The following is a 19,143-nucleotide window of genomic DNA, read 5'->3' on the forward strand; positions in this document are numbered from 1 at the left end:
GGGTGGCTCAGTCGTTAAGCGTCTGCTTTTGGCTCAGGTCATGATCCCAGGGTCCTGGGATTGAGCCCCGCATCGGGCTCCCTGCTCCGTGGGAAGCCTGCATCTCCCTCTCCCACTCCCCCTGCTTGTGTTCCCTCTCTCGCTGTGTCTCTCTCTGTCAAATAAATAAATTTTTTTTAAAGTTTTTTTTAAAGAAACAATGAATTTGACACTTAAGCTTATAAAGCCCAGTTCAAATCAGGGAGTCAGAAAGGAACTTAAGATCAGCGTCCCACCCACCTTCTCAGGGTTTAAACAAGTAAATATCTAAAAATCCTGAGCAGGCATTGTCTGTTTTTTTCCTTAAAGATCATAAAAGACAAAGACTCCTCTTTTACTTTCATTATAAACCCCCCTTTTCACGTCCTTTCCTCATCCCCAAAATAAAACCAAGCAATAAAACGGCAAACCCTCCTTCTGATTTATATACATTGCCTCCTTTAAGATGTCCCTTTGTCCCAGTCACCCAGGCCAGAAACCTTGAACTTACTTTCAATTCCTCACCCCTATCCCCAACCTGGTCAATCCCAAATACAGTCAATCCATCCCTTCTAGCTTCTTCCCCTTCTAGCTTCTTCCCCGGGTCTGGCCTTTCTGTTCCCACCGCTACATCCCTAATCCAATCCTACCAAAGCCTAAACAGACCCCCACCTCCCAGCCTAAACCAGAGAGCTCTGACCAGTCTCTCTGCCATTGATAAACCAGCAAAAGTGAGGTCCAAATGGTTTTCCCATCCAGTCCCCAACTACGTGTCCAGCATCCCCGGCACCTCTCTGCATTCAAATATTTTGCCTCACCTAACAGAATCTTGCTAACCCCAAACACTGGAATCTCTACTTTCTTTCCTTCCTCTTTCGCTCACTCATTCATTCATTCAGCTAAAATTTCTGGAGCACCAGCTGTGCGTCAGGCACCGCGCTGGGTTGTAGGGATACCATGGTAAGCAAAAACAGTAGTACTTGTGTCCTCACAGAGATGATGAAATACACTCTTTGCTCTTCCACGCCCTTCAAAAGCTAGTTCAAACCATTCTATGAAGTCTGTATCACCCTGGGCAGTAATAATCTCTGCGTTTCTTGGATTCCTAACACATACCTTTGCAGCTTTTGTCATATATTGCCCTTCACTGTATTCATTGCCTTGTTTATGTATTTGTGTACCCCCAAAGCATTAACACAGAGCTCCGCCCAGAAATCTAGCCCACCTAAATGGTAGTTCCTTCTCCAGCAATTTTCAACCACTTCTAAGTTTTAAGTGTTGCTTTTTTCACTTCCTATGAAAATATGTCAAGGGTCTTTTTTTTTTTCCTCTCTCTCTCTTTTTTTTTTTTTTAAGCACTAAAGTGTATTAAAGCTGTGGGTAAGTAAAAGTCATTTGCTTTGGGCTTTGGAATGTGTTTATGAACTTACAAATGAGAACATCTGATGTCTTAGGAATCTACTTCAAACAAAATAATGAAGCCACCCCATGGTGACTTGGCATAGAAAGAACTTGGATGGCAGACGGCTCTCCATTGGACACTCCTACAGCCCATTTGGATCCTTTGTCAGTCTGCCTGATTAAGACCAGCGATGTTAGTTTTAACTGAGTCCTTAGCACCTTGGTTAAATTTTATGTATTTGTCAGGCTCATCTTAAGGAAATTGAAAAAACTGAATAATAATTGTCCTTATGAAGATTGGAGGCAGACTACCCACTATGAATGCCTAATAGGTCAAAACAGCAAGTATTTTTTTTTAATGACTTATTTATTTGAGAGAGAGAGAGAGAGAGCACAGTGGGGAGGGACAGAGGAAGAGAGAAACTCAAGCAGACTCCACACTGAGCATGAGCATGGAGCCTGACTCAGGGCTCGATCCTATGACCCTGAAATCACAACCTGAGCTGAAACCAAGAGTCATCTGCCCAACCGACTGTGCCACCAAGGCACCCCAAAACAGCAAGTATTTAATTAACTCAATAACTAGAAAGTAAAATTTGACTCTAGTATGTCACTGAATTTAGAATTGGCCAGTCAGTGTATACACAGAAATGCGCATTTCCTCATCACATATACTATGTAGTACTGTCAGTTATATATACAGATACACATACACACACAACAAAAACTTACGTGTTCAAAACAGAGGATGAAATAAAGTAGCCCTGAACAATGCTGAGTTATTTTTGCAAGGTTAGAAGAAAGGAGAAAGGGAGAAGAAAGTATAAATACACCATCTTTTAAAGCTAAAAAGTTTTCTGAGTTTTTAGGAGAATTCTATGCAGAAACTATTATATCTTAAGTTATACCAGTTAAGAAGCAAGAACATTTCACTAGACAGCCTGCAAAAGAAGTTTTCAGAAGCTGGGCTTCTTTTGTTTTCATCCATCCTATTAATATATAATGATAATTAATTCAACTTATTTTCTTTTTGGGGGGGTAGTCCACTGAAAGGGAAAAAAAGTAAAATTATACCCATAAAAGTGGAAAAATCATTTTCATTACCACCACACATTCCCACATATGGCCCGGACATAAAGTTGGTGCCCACACTGTCAGCAGCACGTTTCCTACCAAAGCCATCACCGCCCAAGTTAGAAGGGCCAGGCATGCCAGGGAGGGGTGGGGCTGTTCTGCACCCTCCCCACAAGCCTCCAGCTCAAGACAACTGGGAACTTGCTAGAAGCATAAGAATATGAACTCCAAGACCAACTACCCATGGCTTGAATCCCAACTCAACAACTTAACTACTAGCTCAATGACCTTTGGTGCTGCTTACCCTCCGAGCCTCAGCTTCCTCATCTGTAAAGTGGTGATAATAATGGCACCTAACTCCCAAGGTTCTTCTGAAGACTGAGTGAATGCATACAGAGCACACAGAACACTACCTGGCACGGGACTATAAATGTAAGCTATTGTTATGACTTGATTTTTATTCCCATGGGGAAATTTGTCTCCAAATTCAACTATATCTCCTCTTCTGTCAATATCATAGTAATTGATAATGAAAGCTGGGGTACCAAATGATGGCCCTAAGACGCTATAAGATCATATATTTGTCTATGTGTGCATGTCCATAAATGGCATTAGCCACTAAATTAACCTACTTGCCACAAATTTGAAAAATTTTAGAAGATTTATTTATTTATTTTAGAGAGAGAGAGAGCACAAGCAGGAGGGGCAGAGACAGAGGGAGACAGAGAAACTCCATCCATCTCCCCTCTGAGCACAGAGCCAACAAGGGGCTTGATTTTACGACCCTGAGAACACAACCTGAGCCGAAACCAAGAGTCGGGTACCCAAAGGACTGTGCCACCCAGGCACCCCTGCCACATATTAAATTGAAAACAAAAAGGGTTCCTTCTCACTCCATTCCCACAAATATTTCCAAGCAAGGGAAATTTTTCTGTATTTCTCTCAAAGATGTCCTAGGTCCACATTCTGACTCACACCTATTCTGCAGACTATAGAAGAAAACAGTCTTCTATACATTATTTACTCAAGAATCCCTGGTTGCATTAATATCAGGGTGCTTTAATAAAGTCTAAGTGAAAATTGAACATTTTAAATTATTTAAATCTTCAATTTAGCTAATTAGTCCTCATTAGAGGCTGCTCATTCTTCCATGCTAAAACATTTGGTGAAATGCTTCGAGTCACTTCAGAAACTGCTTAATATTCAGTCCCCAGAGTATGTCCATGAAAAGTTCTCTCCTGCATTCTCAATACCTTTCCTTTGCAAACAAAATGAGAGAAATGAAAATGGACAAGGCTGAAAATGAAGACCCTCTACACTATCCCTCACAGCAAACTGGCTTTCCATGCATTAACATCCAACCCTATTCCCATCATCATAGTCAGGAGGGGCACACAAAGGTTATAACAATTAACATATTTCATCTTGCTAACTTTTGAGCCAAAAATATTTGAGCCAAGTTATAAAAAGTAAGCCTCTATTTGGATTACAGGGCCCAATTCCAAAACCAAAGAATTAGCCTTTCTGGAGAGTTGCATGTTATTTGTAGCTAATCAAATACAGATAATCTTTGAAAGGCTCCCTTTTTATGGGGCTATTTTTGTCCCACGGGTGTGTTAGCCTATACTCTGATTTTAATTCTGATCTGTGAAATCATAACTGTATGATAAATGTATGGCTTTCTTATCAACCACATTTTATTTTACTAAAACTCCTCAGGCCTTTATATTAATGTGATAAATTCTGTTTTAAAATCAAACTTTCATTTTCATTTCATTTCATTTCATTTCAAATTCAGACTTTCATTTCTAATAAATAGCCTCACCTCATGGGGCCACTTTGTTAAATTTTCTCCACCAGCTTCTCAGAAGGTTGCTATTTCAGTCATGGAGCACTATCATCCCCTTAAAACTAACTAAACATCTGCACAAAACAGAGCTGCGTCCAGAGTACCCACAGCCTAATAGTTAAAGAGTCTATTTCCTGATTCAAAAATAATAGTTGCATTTCCAAGGTGATAATTTAGCCAGAGAGGCAGCATTTCATTTATACATTCAGTGAGTAAGTACACAGTTACAGGGCTGTACAAGACCTGTGTGATAATGTGTGTAAACACAGTCCTTTCAGGTGCCTGGGTGGCTCAGTTGGTTAAGCGACTGCCTTCAGCTCAGGTCATGATCCCAGGGTCCTGGGATCAAGCCCCGCATCGGGCTCCCTGCTCGGCGGAGAGCCTGCTTCTCTCTCACCCTCTGTCTGCCACTCTGCCTACTTGTGCTCTCCCTCTCTCTGTTAAATAAATAAAAATCTTAAAAAAAAAAAAACCCTTTTTCAAAAAAATTTGTGTTAGTGTGTATTTTAGGCTAGTTGAAAATAAAGTCAGCAGGGCGCCTGGGTGGCTCATTTGGTTAAGCGACTGCCTTCGGCTCAGGTCATGATCCTGGAGTCCCGGGATCGAGTCCCACATCGGGCTCCCTGCTCGGCGGGGAGTCTGCTTCTCCCTCTGACCCTCTTCCCTCTCATGCTCTCTGTCTCTCATTCTCTCTCTCTCAAATAAATAAATAAAATCTTTAAAAAAAAAAAAAACCACTCCTTTCCCTGGAGAGGTGTACAGTATGATTTGACAGTCAAGATTTTTCTCCCTACAAGACATCCTCCACAGATAGAACACAGGTTACTCTACATGCTTCCAGGGGCTTTGCAGAATCTCTCAATCTACACTTCCCAAAGAAGCAGTGCGGACAAGATGAATTCCCGGGCCTCTGTCCTTCCTCCCTTTCTTCTCTCTCTCTGCCGTTTGTCCACCTCTTTCTCTGTCTATTTCCTCCTCCTTCCCTTGCCCCTCTCTTCCTAGCCCTGCCTGTGAAATACAGACCTTGATGTCTTCTCTTTCTTCCCCCAAATCACATCATTCTCGCAGCTTTATCAACCCTTTGGGGAAAAGTCCCCAAATTTAAGAACTTCAAGTCTATGTGATGTCCCTTAAATTCCTTAAATTCAACCTGATCAAAACGGAATGCCTGATGTCCCCACTAATACCAATTCCTCCACCCTACTTCTTGCTCAGCGAACGGCCCCGGCACGCTCCCTGGGACCCAGGCTGTGTTAAGGACTTCTTTCCTCCCTCTTTTTACTCAGCAGCCCCCAACCCACCCACCTGATCTGCTGCCAGTCACGTGGATTCAGATCTCTTCTGTCCACCACCATTGCCACCAATCCTAATCTAGGCACTTATCTTCCCCTTGAACATTCCAGAATTTTTCTAAGTGGGCTTCCACTTCCACCCTAACCCACCTTAAATGATGCTATTGTATTAACTTTTTGAGAGGAGATCTACATACTCCAGAACCAGAGGGCCCAGTCTCAAACTCTAGCTCTGCTACGTCTTCATTCTGGGACCTTGGGCAAGTTACCTAACCTCTTTGTACCCTAACTCTCATCATCTCTGTACACCAAGGATGATAATAGTACCGGCCTCGTGGAATTGTTGTGAAAATAAAATGAATTCATGATTAATAGTTGTGGGGCACCTAGAACAGCACCTAGCATGCATTTAAACGCTCAATAAATGTTTGCCATTATTTGCCCTTAGCCCAGATCCAGTCATACCGTGGACTGCCCCCAAAACCCATAGGAGTCCAGTGATGTCCAATGAAACGGTGGATCCCCACCCTGGCATTCAGTCCGCACCCCACTGACCTTTCAACTTCATATTGCACATCCCCCTGGGACCTGAATATATACCATGCAAATTGGGGGACTTACTAGTCCCTGAACCCACTCCAGAACCTCCTTCCTCATCCTTGCTGTTCTTGCTCCTGGGATCTCTCCTCTCACATCTCTGCCTGATAAAACTCTGTCCACCCTTCAAACCAACTGTAACTCCATGAAACCCTTTTCTAAACACTTCAACGAAATGTGCTCCCACCTGCCTGGGAACCCCTCTTAGCACAGCGGCTATGCTAACCTGAAGACGGTTCTCTTTCTGTACCTCTCACTGCACTGCTCTCATTCTCCCTACAGGCTTGTGGCTCCTCGAAGGTCATATGTGCATTCATCGTCACCGTATTCTCTCCAGCATCTAGCCATGAGTAGTATGTTGGGGTTACAAAAAAGATGGAATCATGGCTGATCGGAAGCACAGCCACTGCTGTGACACGGTAGCTGGGCAAGTCCAAACCCAGAGAAGTGTACGCTCTGCCCAGACAGGGGTCCTCTTCACAGTTTCAGATGACATCAAAACTCACAATAGAAAGGGGATGGTCTCTCCAGCAAGTCCTTCTTTACAAGACACCAGAAATACAGTAAAATAAATATAAGAGGAATGGGATTTGTCGCCCTATCCTAAAATAGCAACATTAAAATACTCAAAAACCGTTCCTCACCTATCAATACCACAATCAAAAAACCATCGAGCAACTGCGTTGAGTGGCTAAATGTAATTTCCTGCTAGATCTACCATTGAGCCATCCCTAAAGAAGCAACTCAGACCTCAATGACAGAAGCTTGTTCCGTGATGTATTAACAGCCTCTGGCATGTCAGGCACTGCAAAATAGAACATAATGACACATCCACAGTCCCTACCCTCAGACGCACAAGAGGTCCCCAAACCCTAACCTCACAAAAAGAAAGCCACAACAATGCACATTGCCAACAATAGAGTGCTCAGTCACTAAACACAGCTAGCAGTGACGTCATCCAGGTATGGGGTCAGGGAGCAGGCAGCACAGTCCTCCACTGGGTCTAGGGGCAGGGCTGTAATCTGACACCAGGGATTTAGACCTCTTTGCCGCAGCAAAGGACTCTCTCATTCCCACTTTGACTTCAGCCATTCAAGAAGCATCCTGCCTCCAGCACCACTAAGAGCAAAGTCCTGAAGACATCAGTCTCAAGAATCCCTATGATGAAGTGACAGTTAAAGACAGTTTGCCATCAAATAAAAGACAACGCTCTTAAAAGTTGAGAATGCTCTCACTCTTCAAATGCCTTTGTGGTACCCACACATCCTTAGGCAGATCAGCCAAAATCCCTTTTAACCAAAATCCCTTTTAAGGGGACTTGTCCTAGGAAGCTTACTAGAGTCACTATGGTTCATTCAACTATGTTCATTCAATTGCCTGTTTGGTTAAACAACAAGAAAGTCAAATTAAATGTTTAAGTTAAAATATACTGGACTACTCTGAAACACCAGCACTTTTATTTTTTTTTTAAGATTTTATTTATTTATTTGACAGAGAGAGAGATAGTGAGAGCAGAAACACAAGCAGGGGGAGTGGGAGAGGGAGAAGCAGGCTTCCCGCCAAGCAGGGAGCCCGATGCGGGGCTCGATGTGGGGCTCAATGCTGGGCTCGATCCCAAGACCCTGGAACCATGACCTGAGCCAAAGGCAGATGCTTAACAACTGAGCCACCCAGGAGCCCCAACACCAGCTCTTTTAATGAGAACATAATCAAGTCAATTCAGCCTTCCTATTCCTTATTATCTGTTGCTTTTATTGAGTAGAGGTTTATCTCCCTTTAATTAAATTTTTATTGCCCTTAAAGTATTAAGATATCCTTTTCCTCTAAATTAATTGCCTTTCACAGATAACAATTTCCTATTCTTATTTTACACTCTCAAATCCTAATCCCACAGAAGCAAAGTAACCAGAGAAAGTAAATCAGCACTCCTATACCACTTCCTCAAAGACAAAGAAAGTAATACTCGGAAGCCTGGGGCACCCAAAGAAAATAATCCGATAATTTCTCACACAGGTAAAACCTTACTCATAGATATGACTTGGGTACAGCTACCTTCAGCTAAACATGTCCCACTTTCCAAAAACGAGCTGCAGAAACAAAAACATCCTGAGAGACAACAGAAGCCTTGTGAACTGGAAGGCTGAAGCACCTGTAATACACACACTTCCCTGTACTCTGTGGGTGCTCCATAAATACTCCCGGGCTGATTCACAGGCCAATTACAGCGTCGAGCAAGGACAGAGTCTCCCTGGTCCTACTCTGGGGAGTGTTAGGTATCTACGGTTGCAATTTGTGGTGGTGGCAGGAAGAGCACATAGAGAAAAAGGTCTAAAATGACTGGGCTGTTGACAGGGTCACATTATGTTAACTTCGCCTGCACCTCTCCCCAAGCATCTGAGTCTTCAAAAAATGGTGTTGTTATTTTCACCACGGGGGGGGGGGGAGTGCGGAGTGAATAAAACTGCCATAAAGGTGCATAGGGTTCCTTCACCAAAGAGCCAGCCAACAGGCTAAAAAGTTAAGAGGAAAAAAAAATAGAAACTTACTTTTCATAGACCAGCTCCTCATCGATGGAGAAATAGTGGGTATTTACTGTGCTTTTTGGTCTATTCCTTAAAGTAGCAAAATATAACCGATCTGAAAGACAAGTTTAAAAGACGGGAGAAAACGTATGAGAAGTAGGGAAGCTGAACGTGGGGAGTGGTGATAATACACGAAAGATCAAAATAATAACTGCTACCCATTATTTAAAGACCCCATTAACACGTGGAATTCTTGCAGAAACCTGATCTCTCCCAGAAACCCAGAGACCAAGAGCACAACGGAGAGGCGAGAAGGGAGACCCGACTGAGACACTCAGCTGGGGGGCAGAGTTCCCATAATCTTCCCTGTTTCAGGCCAGCGGGAGCAGACAGAAGCTGGGGGTACCCGTAGAACTGGAGATGCAAGTTTGGCTCACAAATCTCCAGACCTCAGCAGCTGCGGAAGGGGAAGAGAGGCGAGCCTGCAGCTCCGAAGACTTCAAGAAGAGGAAGGGAGGAAGAGACAGGGAGGTGTGCCTGGGGGGGTGTCCCGAAAACCAAGAAGAGCAAGAGCGGGATAAAGGAGACCGAAAAAATCTACCGGAGCAGGATCCCCACCAGCTGCTGCGTGCAGAAGCCGGACCGAACCCGGCGCTGTCCCATTACCGGGCGGGAAGGCCATCCGAGGGAGCTGCAGAGGGAACCAGGGACGCAAGAAAGACAGAGAAGCCGGAAGCAGGGGGTCCTCGGGGAGAGGACAGTACGGAGAGGGGACGAGAGCGCGCGCAGCGGCTGCAGGACACCGGAGGCCCCTGGAGAAGCCAGAGGCAGCGGCTGGGACGTAGGGGTTAGAAGTGAAGAGTTGGGGGCGAGGGAGGGTTGGAGGATGCGGGGCGGCTGCTCCTCACCTTTCATGAACTCGCAAGCCCCGATTAGTTCCCCTGACTCCGCTGCCATCTTAAGCGAGATACGCACGGGGGAGGGCTGGGTCGTGGCCAGCTGAGGTCACCCGCCCCCGGGGGCTTCCCCACTGCCCAGGAGCCGGGAAGCTTGCAGTCCCCAACACCGAACCCGCCCGAGAAAGGCAGCAGGCGCCGAAGGCGGAGGCGGCTGGGGGGTCAGCGCGCGGGGCGCCCCGGGAACATTCCGTGGGGAACCCGAGCCCGCTCCGCGCGGGGCGCACACGCCCCAGGCTGTGGCCGCTCCGATTCGGACCCGGCTGCTGTCGCTGCTCCGCCGCCGCCGCGCCAGGGAAACGCAGACCAGCTCTCACGGCCGGGAAAAGTCTTCCCCCCGCTCCCAAAGTGATCATAGAGGAGGAGACGTTTGGCCCCGATCGCGCCCGTGGCTACTCGTGCGGCAGCGGGCAGGACTCCGGTACCCGCGGGCTGGCAGCAGCTGCTCCGGCTCCTCCTTCGCCACCTCCTTTCAGCAGCAACTCTTCCTCCTCCTCCTCCCTAGGTCCGCCCTCAGACCTTCCTCCCCGCCCTCCCTCAGCCCCCTCCACTTTCACGGCTCCGCGGCCATCCCTTAAAGGGACAGCCCCGCTCCTTTCTCGGTGCGGGCCCCGTGCCCCAGTTACCAGGCGCCCCGCGGGTCACTAGGAGCCAGTTGCTAAGGCTTTGTTGCCGTCCACCAATTGCTGTACAGGAAACGGGGCCCTCGGCCCCCGGGAGACGGGCGGGGCTTCCAGACCAGAAACTTATGAATGAAACGGTGGAGTAGGGAGTGGATGTCGGGAAAGGGGCTATTGCGGCTTCATAGGCAAGGATGCGCCCACTAAGTCTTCTCACCCTCTAGATTTTCCTTCTCTTTCACCCCCTCACCCACGTTCTCCTAAACTCTTGCGCTCGCGCGCGCGCGCACACACACACACACACACACACACACACACACACTTAAAGACCTCAGATCTCCGCGCCCCGCCTACCATAGCAGATCTTTCAAGCGTTCCGCATTCCCCCCCACCACTGACTGATCTCAATCTTTATTAAAAATAATAAAAAGAAGCGCTACCTCCTCGCTCAAAAGAATATGTACCGGTTACCTCTACACATACTGGACTTTGGTATAACTTGTGCTTTGTTCTCATGGGGGAAAACGTTCCCACCCGGTCCCCCACGTCCTCTCAGTGGGGCCACCACTGTGGGCACGAAATCATCACAAATGCCCAACCTTTATATTGCTCTGGCCCGTGGGGGGGGGGGCGAGGGAGCAAGGCCAGCGACACAGGAGAGGACCACTTGAACACGGGGGAAATTAACACAAAAGAATCTCTTTACGTAGTCTTAGCTGAAGCGCTGCAGGGAGTGGGTCGTCTCAAAAAAGCCCTTGTCTTGTTTCTGTGAAGCTCCTCATATTGTTTGAACAACTTTGATACAGGGTGCCCGAAGACGCGCCTAATTACAGGAAAGTCCCTTGGATATGAAAATGGCGCTACGGCTCCATCATCAGAAGAGCATGCGCTCTGAGCGGTTTCTCCAGAAACAGAAAGGGATTTGCGCCCGCCTTTGGGAGAAAGGGGGCGCGCGAGTGAAGAACTGCCCCGCCGACTTTGAAGGAGCGCTGTGAGGCCAGCGTGCAGAACTCAACTCCTTGGTCTTAGCTCGTTAGTCCAAAAAGCGAAACAGTAACAGAAAAGAACATCTCAATTCTAATCAAACATGTCCTTGTAAGACAGTAAAAAAAAAAACCTAACATCCAATTCTTTAGACCATATAAATTTAAAGATGGAAGAATCATTGAGAAGCACCTCCTATACCCTATGCCCATACAGCACCGTTTAATCTTCACATGAAAAAAAAATGTATATATATATATATATATAAGAATTTTTAGAACTATAAAAGTCCTGAAAGATGAATTGTAATGAGTGTTTTGCGTTGAGATGCATTCAGTGTCTTACAGGCCACTGGCCATGGCTATGGAGTTCTAAAGGAGGAAAATATCTCTCAAATATGTTGTCCACACTCACACGATTACTTGAATTTTGCCTGATATTCCCCCAGTCTTGGTGTCAACAATCATGTTGGCCAAATCAAATTATTTTTTTGAAAATTTCTAACACTTTTTTGTATGTGAAAGGTGGCAAAGGAAAGCAAAGGAATGTCAACAAACTTAACCCCTTTGTTTAGAAGTCTGAATTCATGGTGGTAATCTGTTTCCAAATTTGCTGATCTAACATTCCTGTAGAATCTAAATTCATTTGCAAATTTCCTAAAAACTTTTCATCTCAGTCTGTATTGGAAAAATTGCATGAAAAAAGAAGTCCACATTCTCATACAACATATAAACTTTTAATCTCACGAAGTCAATATAGTCTAATGAACTCTAAATCTGCATTTTCAGAGAAAGCAGCTTTAATTGAAAACCCTCTTGTTATTTTCTAAAATGAATTTACAAAAACATTTCTTTCACGTAATTCCCTGGCTTAGAAATTTTGGTCATGGGGGTGCCTGGGTGGCTCAGCCATTAAGCGTCTGCCTTCAGCTCAGCTCATGATCCCAGGGTCCTGGGATGGAGCCCCACATAGGGCTCCCTGCTTAGCGGGAGGCCTGCTTCTCCCTCTCTAACTCCCCCTATGTTCCTTCTCTCGCTGTGTCTCTCTCTGTCAAATAAATAAAATCTTTATTAAAAAAAAAAGAAATTTTGGTCATGAAGAGTGAATTATGTTCTGAACAAATAAAAGTTTTTAAAATTAAGAACTCAAAATGAAATCAAGTTTCTTTTTCCTTAGCATATTTACAATATGGGTATTATAATGAAATTCTTGAAGACTCTCTAAGTAATTTTTTAATGTTGCACAAAAGAAAAATAAATGATTATCAGTATAATGAAATCTCTCTAAACCAAAATCCGCACAATCTAAAAGATATGGAATATTCTACAAGGAAAATTGCAAACAAGCTAGTGCATACGCATAGCACACATCCACCTCAAGGTTCTAATGAGATCATAAAATGCTTTATTCCCTCAATTACCATGAGGTCAGTGTTCCTATTGGCTGCAGTTTCATAATAAAGGCATGATTTCAGTCTATGGAGGAAGATAATGGAAGAAACTTCTTTCCAATTGTCCAACTTAATAAAAGTGTTAGGAAATGACTTTAATTTTGAAGAACAATAAAGAAACGTGTTTCACACATAAAGAAAATACTGAGAGAATTAAAATGTCACTCAATGAAGAAAAGGAAGGAATATTATACATAGAAATCTAACAGTTACGTATAAAATTGTCTCAACGACAGTAACTCTGTGAACATCACTTGAATCCTGTCTCTCACACAGTGAGAGGCAGTCTACAGACTATGTGTGTGTACCTGCAGAGCTAGAAAACTCACTGTAGGAGGCAGCTCCAAAATTTGTCACCAAAATATATCTGGTTCTAATTCTGCCCCTTGAAGCCGTACTGAACACCCTTAGTCATTCTTGAACATAACGCCTCTTCAAAAATGCAAAGGCAACTCCCCTGGGCCACTTCTTCCTCTTAGTCTTTCCCAGATTAAAATCCTCATTTCTTTCAACCTTTTCTTAAATTACATGGCTTCAAGTTCAGTCACTTTCTTCTCCAGTGTGTCTATCTCCCTTAATAAGTGTGTCCCAGAACTGAATGCAGGCCAGTGATGACCTAGTGTGACTAGTTCTGAGATCAGAAAAAAGCACTGATAGAAGATTCAGATGAGAAGAAGGCGATGAAAAACGTGAAAGAGCCAAGTTTGATCATTTAGCTACAAAAAGAAGGAAACTATTCTCTGTTGTTGGAGAAGGGTAAGGAAAAAGTTGCTTAGGCTAATCAAAGACCTGACAACTGTGATATTTACATATTCTATTCAAAGTGTCATTTCTTATTAGGATATAGTATGGGAACATGCTCTTTTAGTTGCTTTTTTCAGTCATGCTGATGTTATATGAGTAAGTAAAACGCTATAGAATACCTACTTTGAATTATTTTTTTTTAAGATTTTATTTATTTATTTGACAGAGAGAGATATAGCGAGAGCAGGAACACTAGCAGGGGGAGTGGGAGAGGGAGAAGCAGGCCTCCCGCGGAGCAGGGAGCCCCGATGTGGGGCTCGATCCCAGGACCCTGGGACCATGACCTAAGCCGAAGGCAGACGCTTAACGACTGAGCCACCCAGGTGCCCCCATACTTTGAATTCTTTCTAAAAATCAATTTTCAGTTTAACTGTGAAACAAGGAAAACTGTGCTTCTGAGTAATTTGATATTCAAAGTAATTTGAATTGTTTAAATATTTTGATTCCTTGTCTGGTACCAAAAATAATTTAAAGCAATTTTTAGTTATAATTGCTTTAAATTATTTTATATTATATATTATTATATATTATTACATATTATATATTATTATATATAATAATGCTTATAATATAATAATAGTGTTTATCATATAATTTTAAATATTTAAATAAATATATATAATAAATTATATATATAATTACAATTACAAACTGTTATTACAGAACAATCAAAATACCAAAAATATGTAGATAATGTGACTCATGAAACAGCTGCCCACAGGTGCTAAAATCTTGGCCAACCCAGACAAATTCTGCATCACACTGATAACCAATGCCTGTTTAAGAACTCCAAACCAGAATCAAAGATGGTTAAGAATCTGTTAGGATCTGAGAGATCGGCTAGTTCCAGTTTTCAAACAGGCTCCATAGAGCCTAAGGTAGCAAAGGCCCCACCTAGGGATGGGGGTGGAGAATGATGGATGAGGACACAGGGCTACTACAAAATATTTCACTTGTAAAAATGATGCGGCAGATAGAGGAAAGAAAACAGAAGAAGAAACTGAGGTCCATGGTGGGTAATTAATTTTCTGAAGTCACATAACTGATTGGTGGTAGAAACAAGACCAGTATTCATTATTTGCACTAATACCAATAATCTTTTCTCAATTTTCTCCTAACTTAGCTCATCTTACATTGTTTAGCTCATGGGTTCTTAAACTTTTGAGATGATAAAATGTCAAGCAATAATAATGTATATGCCTAATATTTTCTTCAAATTTTTAAAGGAAATATTGAAATAATTTAAGCTCTGAATGGAAAAATAAGAGATGTTGCATTATCTGCCACTGCTATTGTTGTGATATGGCTTCTATAAAAATCTGAATTATTTTTTCCACTATTTCTTAATAGTATAACCAGTATTCTATAGAACATAGTTTGAGAAATTTAGTGAACATTAAATATAACAACTCAATTCAATAATCGTCTTATCCTTGATTGATGCAGCCAGTAAAGAATGACATCTTTTTAGAATATGAAAGAAAGTTCCATGGCTAGGTCAATATACTTAACAGTGCTCAATTTATTGGCCAATTTGCTAGATTTTTCAAATAGGCTAACAACTCAATACAGTTTTAAAATTTACAGAATTTGGTGCACCTGGATGGCATAGTTGATTAAGCACCCAACTCTTGGTTTTGGCTCAGGTCCTGATCTCAGGGTCCTAATCTCAGGGTCATAAGATCAAGCCCCACGTCGGGCTCTGCGCTCAGCGTGGAGTCTAGTTGGAGTTTCTCTCTCCCTCTCCCACTGTCCTTCCCCCACCACACTCTCTCTCTCATATAAATAAATAAATCTTTTTTAAAAAACTTACAGAATTGGGCGCCTGGGTGGCTAAGTCGTTAAGCGTCTGCCTTCAGCTCAGGTCATGATCCCAGCATCCTGGGATCGAGCCTCACACAGGGCTCCACGCTCAGCAGGAAGCCTGCTTCTCCCTCTCCCACTCCCCGTTTGTGTTCCCTCTCTCGCTATATCTCTCTGTGTCAAATAAATAAATAAAATCTTTAAAAAAAAACCTTACAGAATGTATCTATCTACATTTATTTGTCATTTCTACTTTTTTTTTGAAGAGGAAATAAAGAAGTGAACACTTTTTTCTCCAAAAATGTATAAAATAATATTCTGTGTGCCACTCCTCACCCCCATCACCACTGCCTCAACTACCACCACCCTCATCACCATCACTTTAGTGACACGTTTTGATCTCAAGTTTCCAATGTGCCCTCACAAGCCCATTTAATACATGTCCCCACTATACTCTGTACATGTTTCTAGCAGGAAAGTAATAATAATTAACAGTTAAATTTTGTTGAAAACCGTGCACAGCAATTTGTACCTCAGCTCTCACATCAGTTGCCTATGAGGTAGGTACTATTATTATTCCCATTTTACAGATGAGAAAACTGCCACAAAACAGATGCATGGAGCATGAATAGATAAATGAGTAATTAAAATGTTGGGAAATGAACTCACCTGAATTGCTTCTTTATGCAAACAGTTCCTTTGCAGCCGGGAGTCATGGAAAAACTACTGGATTTATCATCAGAAGCCGAGTTTCAGGCATCACTCTATCACCAGCTGTGTGTATTACCTTAGACTGTTTCCTCTGGCATTAAATAGGGATTATAATAATTTCTAATTCACAGGAATAATAGTAGAATTAAATAAGAGTGCCATGATGTGATGCCATTGTGTAAATATTTGTTATTAATGTTAAAGCTTATATTAAATACAAAATTATTTCCAAAATCAGATATTCACAAGCCTCAAACTATTATATTTCTTTGGATCTAGGTATTTTTACTTAATTTACTTCTGGCCAATAACATAAGCAAAATAGACACGGAGAAGTTCTTTTTATCAACTGAGGACATCCTCACAAGGTACAAGTTAACTTTGTTTTTCATTTCTGACTGCTTATAGCCATGATACTATCTCTAGAGTGTGATGGGGGCCAAGGACCCCATTCAGGCATCCTCAGTGGATTCCTAAATTCCCCTGCTCTGGCTCACATTCTTTTAATCGTTCTGTTCCAGAAGCCTGGGACACAAATGTTGTTCCCTGCAGTTCCCATGGGGACCCTTGAGGCCCCTTTGGAATTCTAGGTTTCTGGTGCCAACTCCTGTGCAGAAACTCCAGGAGAAAATAATCTTTTCAATAAACTAACAGGAGGCCCTTGTTTTCCATTTTTCCAATCACAAAATACTGTATAATTTCACCGAACTGATGGTTATTCTTGCTGTTGCTGTTAACACTTACACTTGTATTGATTCCCATGGGGGAAAAACATACTTTATATCTTCCATGGACCAAGCCTTCCTACATTAGGATCTATGTCATTCTCCAGAGTATATCTGAAGTATAATTCAGATTTATGAATGTAGGATAATCATAATATAGTAATCTGACATGCACACAAACCAAAATAATTTCTGCTTATCCTAAAATTACTAGGATATTTTAGATTAAATATTTCTCATCATAACTATGTTTTATTTCTCATAATGTCACATATACATTTTCATATTTATGCATCCATTAATTTAGCAAATATTAACTGTGTATCATGTACTCGGCATTGTGCCAAGTGCTAGGATTAAAATCAAGAACAAGGCCGATTTATTGTTCTTAAGGAAGCAACATTCTAGAGATGGATGAGAAGCAAGCAAGCTCCATAAGCAGGATACATGCAGTAGAAAAGCTTTGAATAGGATCCAAGCTGAGAAGCAAGGGAAGAGTTCCCTAAAGAAACCTAGATTTGTGGCGCCTGGCGGGCTCAGTCGGTGGAGCACACAACTCTTTTTTTTCTTTAAATTTATTCATTTATCTGAGAGACAGCAGGCGAGCAGGGGGAGTGGCAGAGGGAGAGACTCTTCAAGCAGACTTCCGGTGGAGTGTGGAGCCCACCAACACAGGGTTAGATCCCACAACCCATGAGATCATGACCTGAGCCGAAACCAAGAGTAGGATGCCCAACAACTGAGCCACCCAGGCGCCCCAAGCATGCAACTCTTCATCTCAGGGTCATGAGTTCAAGTCCACGTTGGGAGTAGAGCTTACTTTAAAAATAGATAGATAGATAGATAGATAGATAGATAGATAGATAAATAAATAAATAAATAAATAAATAAATAACATCAAACAAACAAAAAAAAACACCGGAGAATCCTAAACTTGAAGGTTGAATAGGAGCTAGTCAGGTGGTGGAAGCCAGCCTATAGAGGCAGCAAGGTGGCAGGAAGGTGGGAAGAAGAAAGACACAAAGAGGAAGTCTCAGACTGAGGGAAGTATATGTGCATAGGCTGGGATGCAATAGAGAAAAGGCTAGTTCAAATTTCCATTTGGCTCCAGCACAGAGAATGAAGTGGGAGGAAAGGGAAAAGAATCTTGGTATGAAAGGTTAAAAATTTGGGCTTTATCCAGAGGGTAATGGGGCCCCAAAATGAAATATATTAAGTAGGCAAAGCCTAGCCAGGTAGGGATTTTAGAATTGCCAGAAATAGTCTGTAAAGTATTTAAACTAATTGTAAACAGACTGGAGCTTACTCCATTAATCCTCAAAGAAGCAGAATTATAGCAAGAATATAGACTTAGGTTCACTTAATAGGATCTTCCATTCTTTCTTTTTTTTGCTCTCATTATTAAAAAGACAAAGTAGAACTTGCCCATTTTTTACAGAACATAATTAGGTGCATAAAGGGAAGAGTTGTCTGAGATTGCTGAAATTTAATTTGCATATATTGGAGATAAATGTGGATAAGACAATGTATATTTCTTCTATACTGTTTTTTTAGTACAAAGACCCTAAGCAAATGTAAAATATAGAATATACCAGAATTACACTTGATTAAAATATTTTAATTAACTGACAAAGTAACAGGGTTTGTAAGAATTTGATTTCTAAAAAGCTTTTTTAAAAAAATTTCAGAAATAATAAATTTACATAAATCATTTGATTACTTGACTTCTTATATGGCATGTTGATTGTCCCTAACCACTTTGACTATAAAATAATCTACTTCAGATTCTAGGTTGAATAACCTCCTAAAGTGTTCCAAAAGGAAAATCTCTTAAGAGCACTGACAATTACTATCTAATTAATAATTTCCCAGATTTTACATGATTAAAAACCACAGATACAAAATGAATATACCTGGCATGAAATCAGATCTTTGCTCTCATCTCCATAGCAGGCAATGCTCATAGTGTGCTAATGCCTTTAAAATGCAGGAAACATACCCCCTTTTTTTTTTTAAGATTTATTTATTTATTTATTTTGAGAGAGTGAGAATGAAAAAGAGAGAGCATGAGAGGGGAGAGGGTTAGAGGGAGAAGTAGGCTCCTCACCGAGCAGGGAGCCGGATGCGGGACTCGATCCCAGGACTCCAGGATCATGACCTGAGCCGAAGGCAATTGCTTAACCAACTGAGCCACCCAGGCGCCCAGGAAACATACCCTTTTAAAAGAGTTTTGTTTTTGGTAGTCCTCTCCTGTTTCTACCCACAACATTTCTCACACCGAATATGTGGGTGCTTTCCAAACCAAGCAATTTGTCCAATTCTCCGGAGACACCAGCT

At 42.4% G+C, this 19,143-nt stretch overlaps 1 protein-coding gene across 9 annotated transcripts in view; it reads right to left on the reverse strand.

The window, feature by feature from the left end:
* Positions 1 to 16,586, reverse strand: part of CDC14A (cell division cycle 14A) — a 187,759-nt gene extending 171,173 nt beyond the window's left edge. For 4 of the 9 annotated variants that reach the window (XR_012379343.1, XR_003208432.2, XM_073896239.1 and 1 more), the window contains exons 1-2: positions 9,662 to 10,214; positions 8,778 to 8,868 (exon numbers count right to left, since the gene is read on the reverse strand). Coding sequence is in view for 4 of the 9 variants with exons in the window: in XM_073896239.1 (XP_073752340.1) it covers positions 8,778 to 8,868; positions 9,662 to 9,710 (140 nt within the window). In the remaining 5 variants the exon portion in view is untranslated. Of the gene's footprint in view, positions 1 to 8,777; positions 8,869 to 9,661; positions 10,215 to 16,039 lie in introns of those variants that run through there. The other 5 variants (XR_003208433.2, XM_073896238.1, XM_025872294.2 and 2 more) reach the window with 3 other exon arrangements.
* Positions 16,587 to 19,143: the final 2,557 nt, after the last annotated feature.

This window comes from Callorhinus ursinus, unplaced genomic scaffold (assembly GCF_003265705.2).
Source record: "Callorhinus ursinus isolate GAN/ISIS: 27379988/994484 unplaced genomic scaffold, GSC_fseal_2.0 scaffold9, whole genome shotgun sequence".
Taxonomy (NCBI): domain Eukaryota; kingdom Metazoa; phylum Chordata; class Mammalia; order Carnivora; family Otariidae; genus Callorhinus; species Callorhinus ursinus.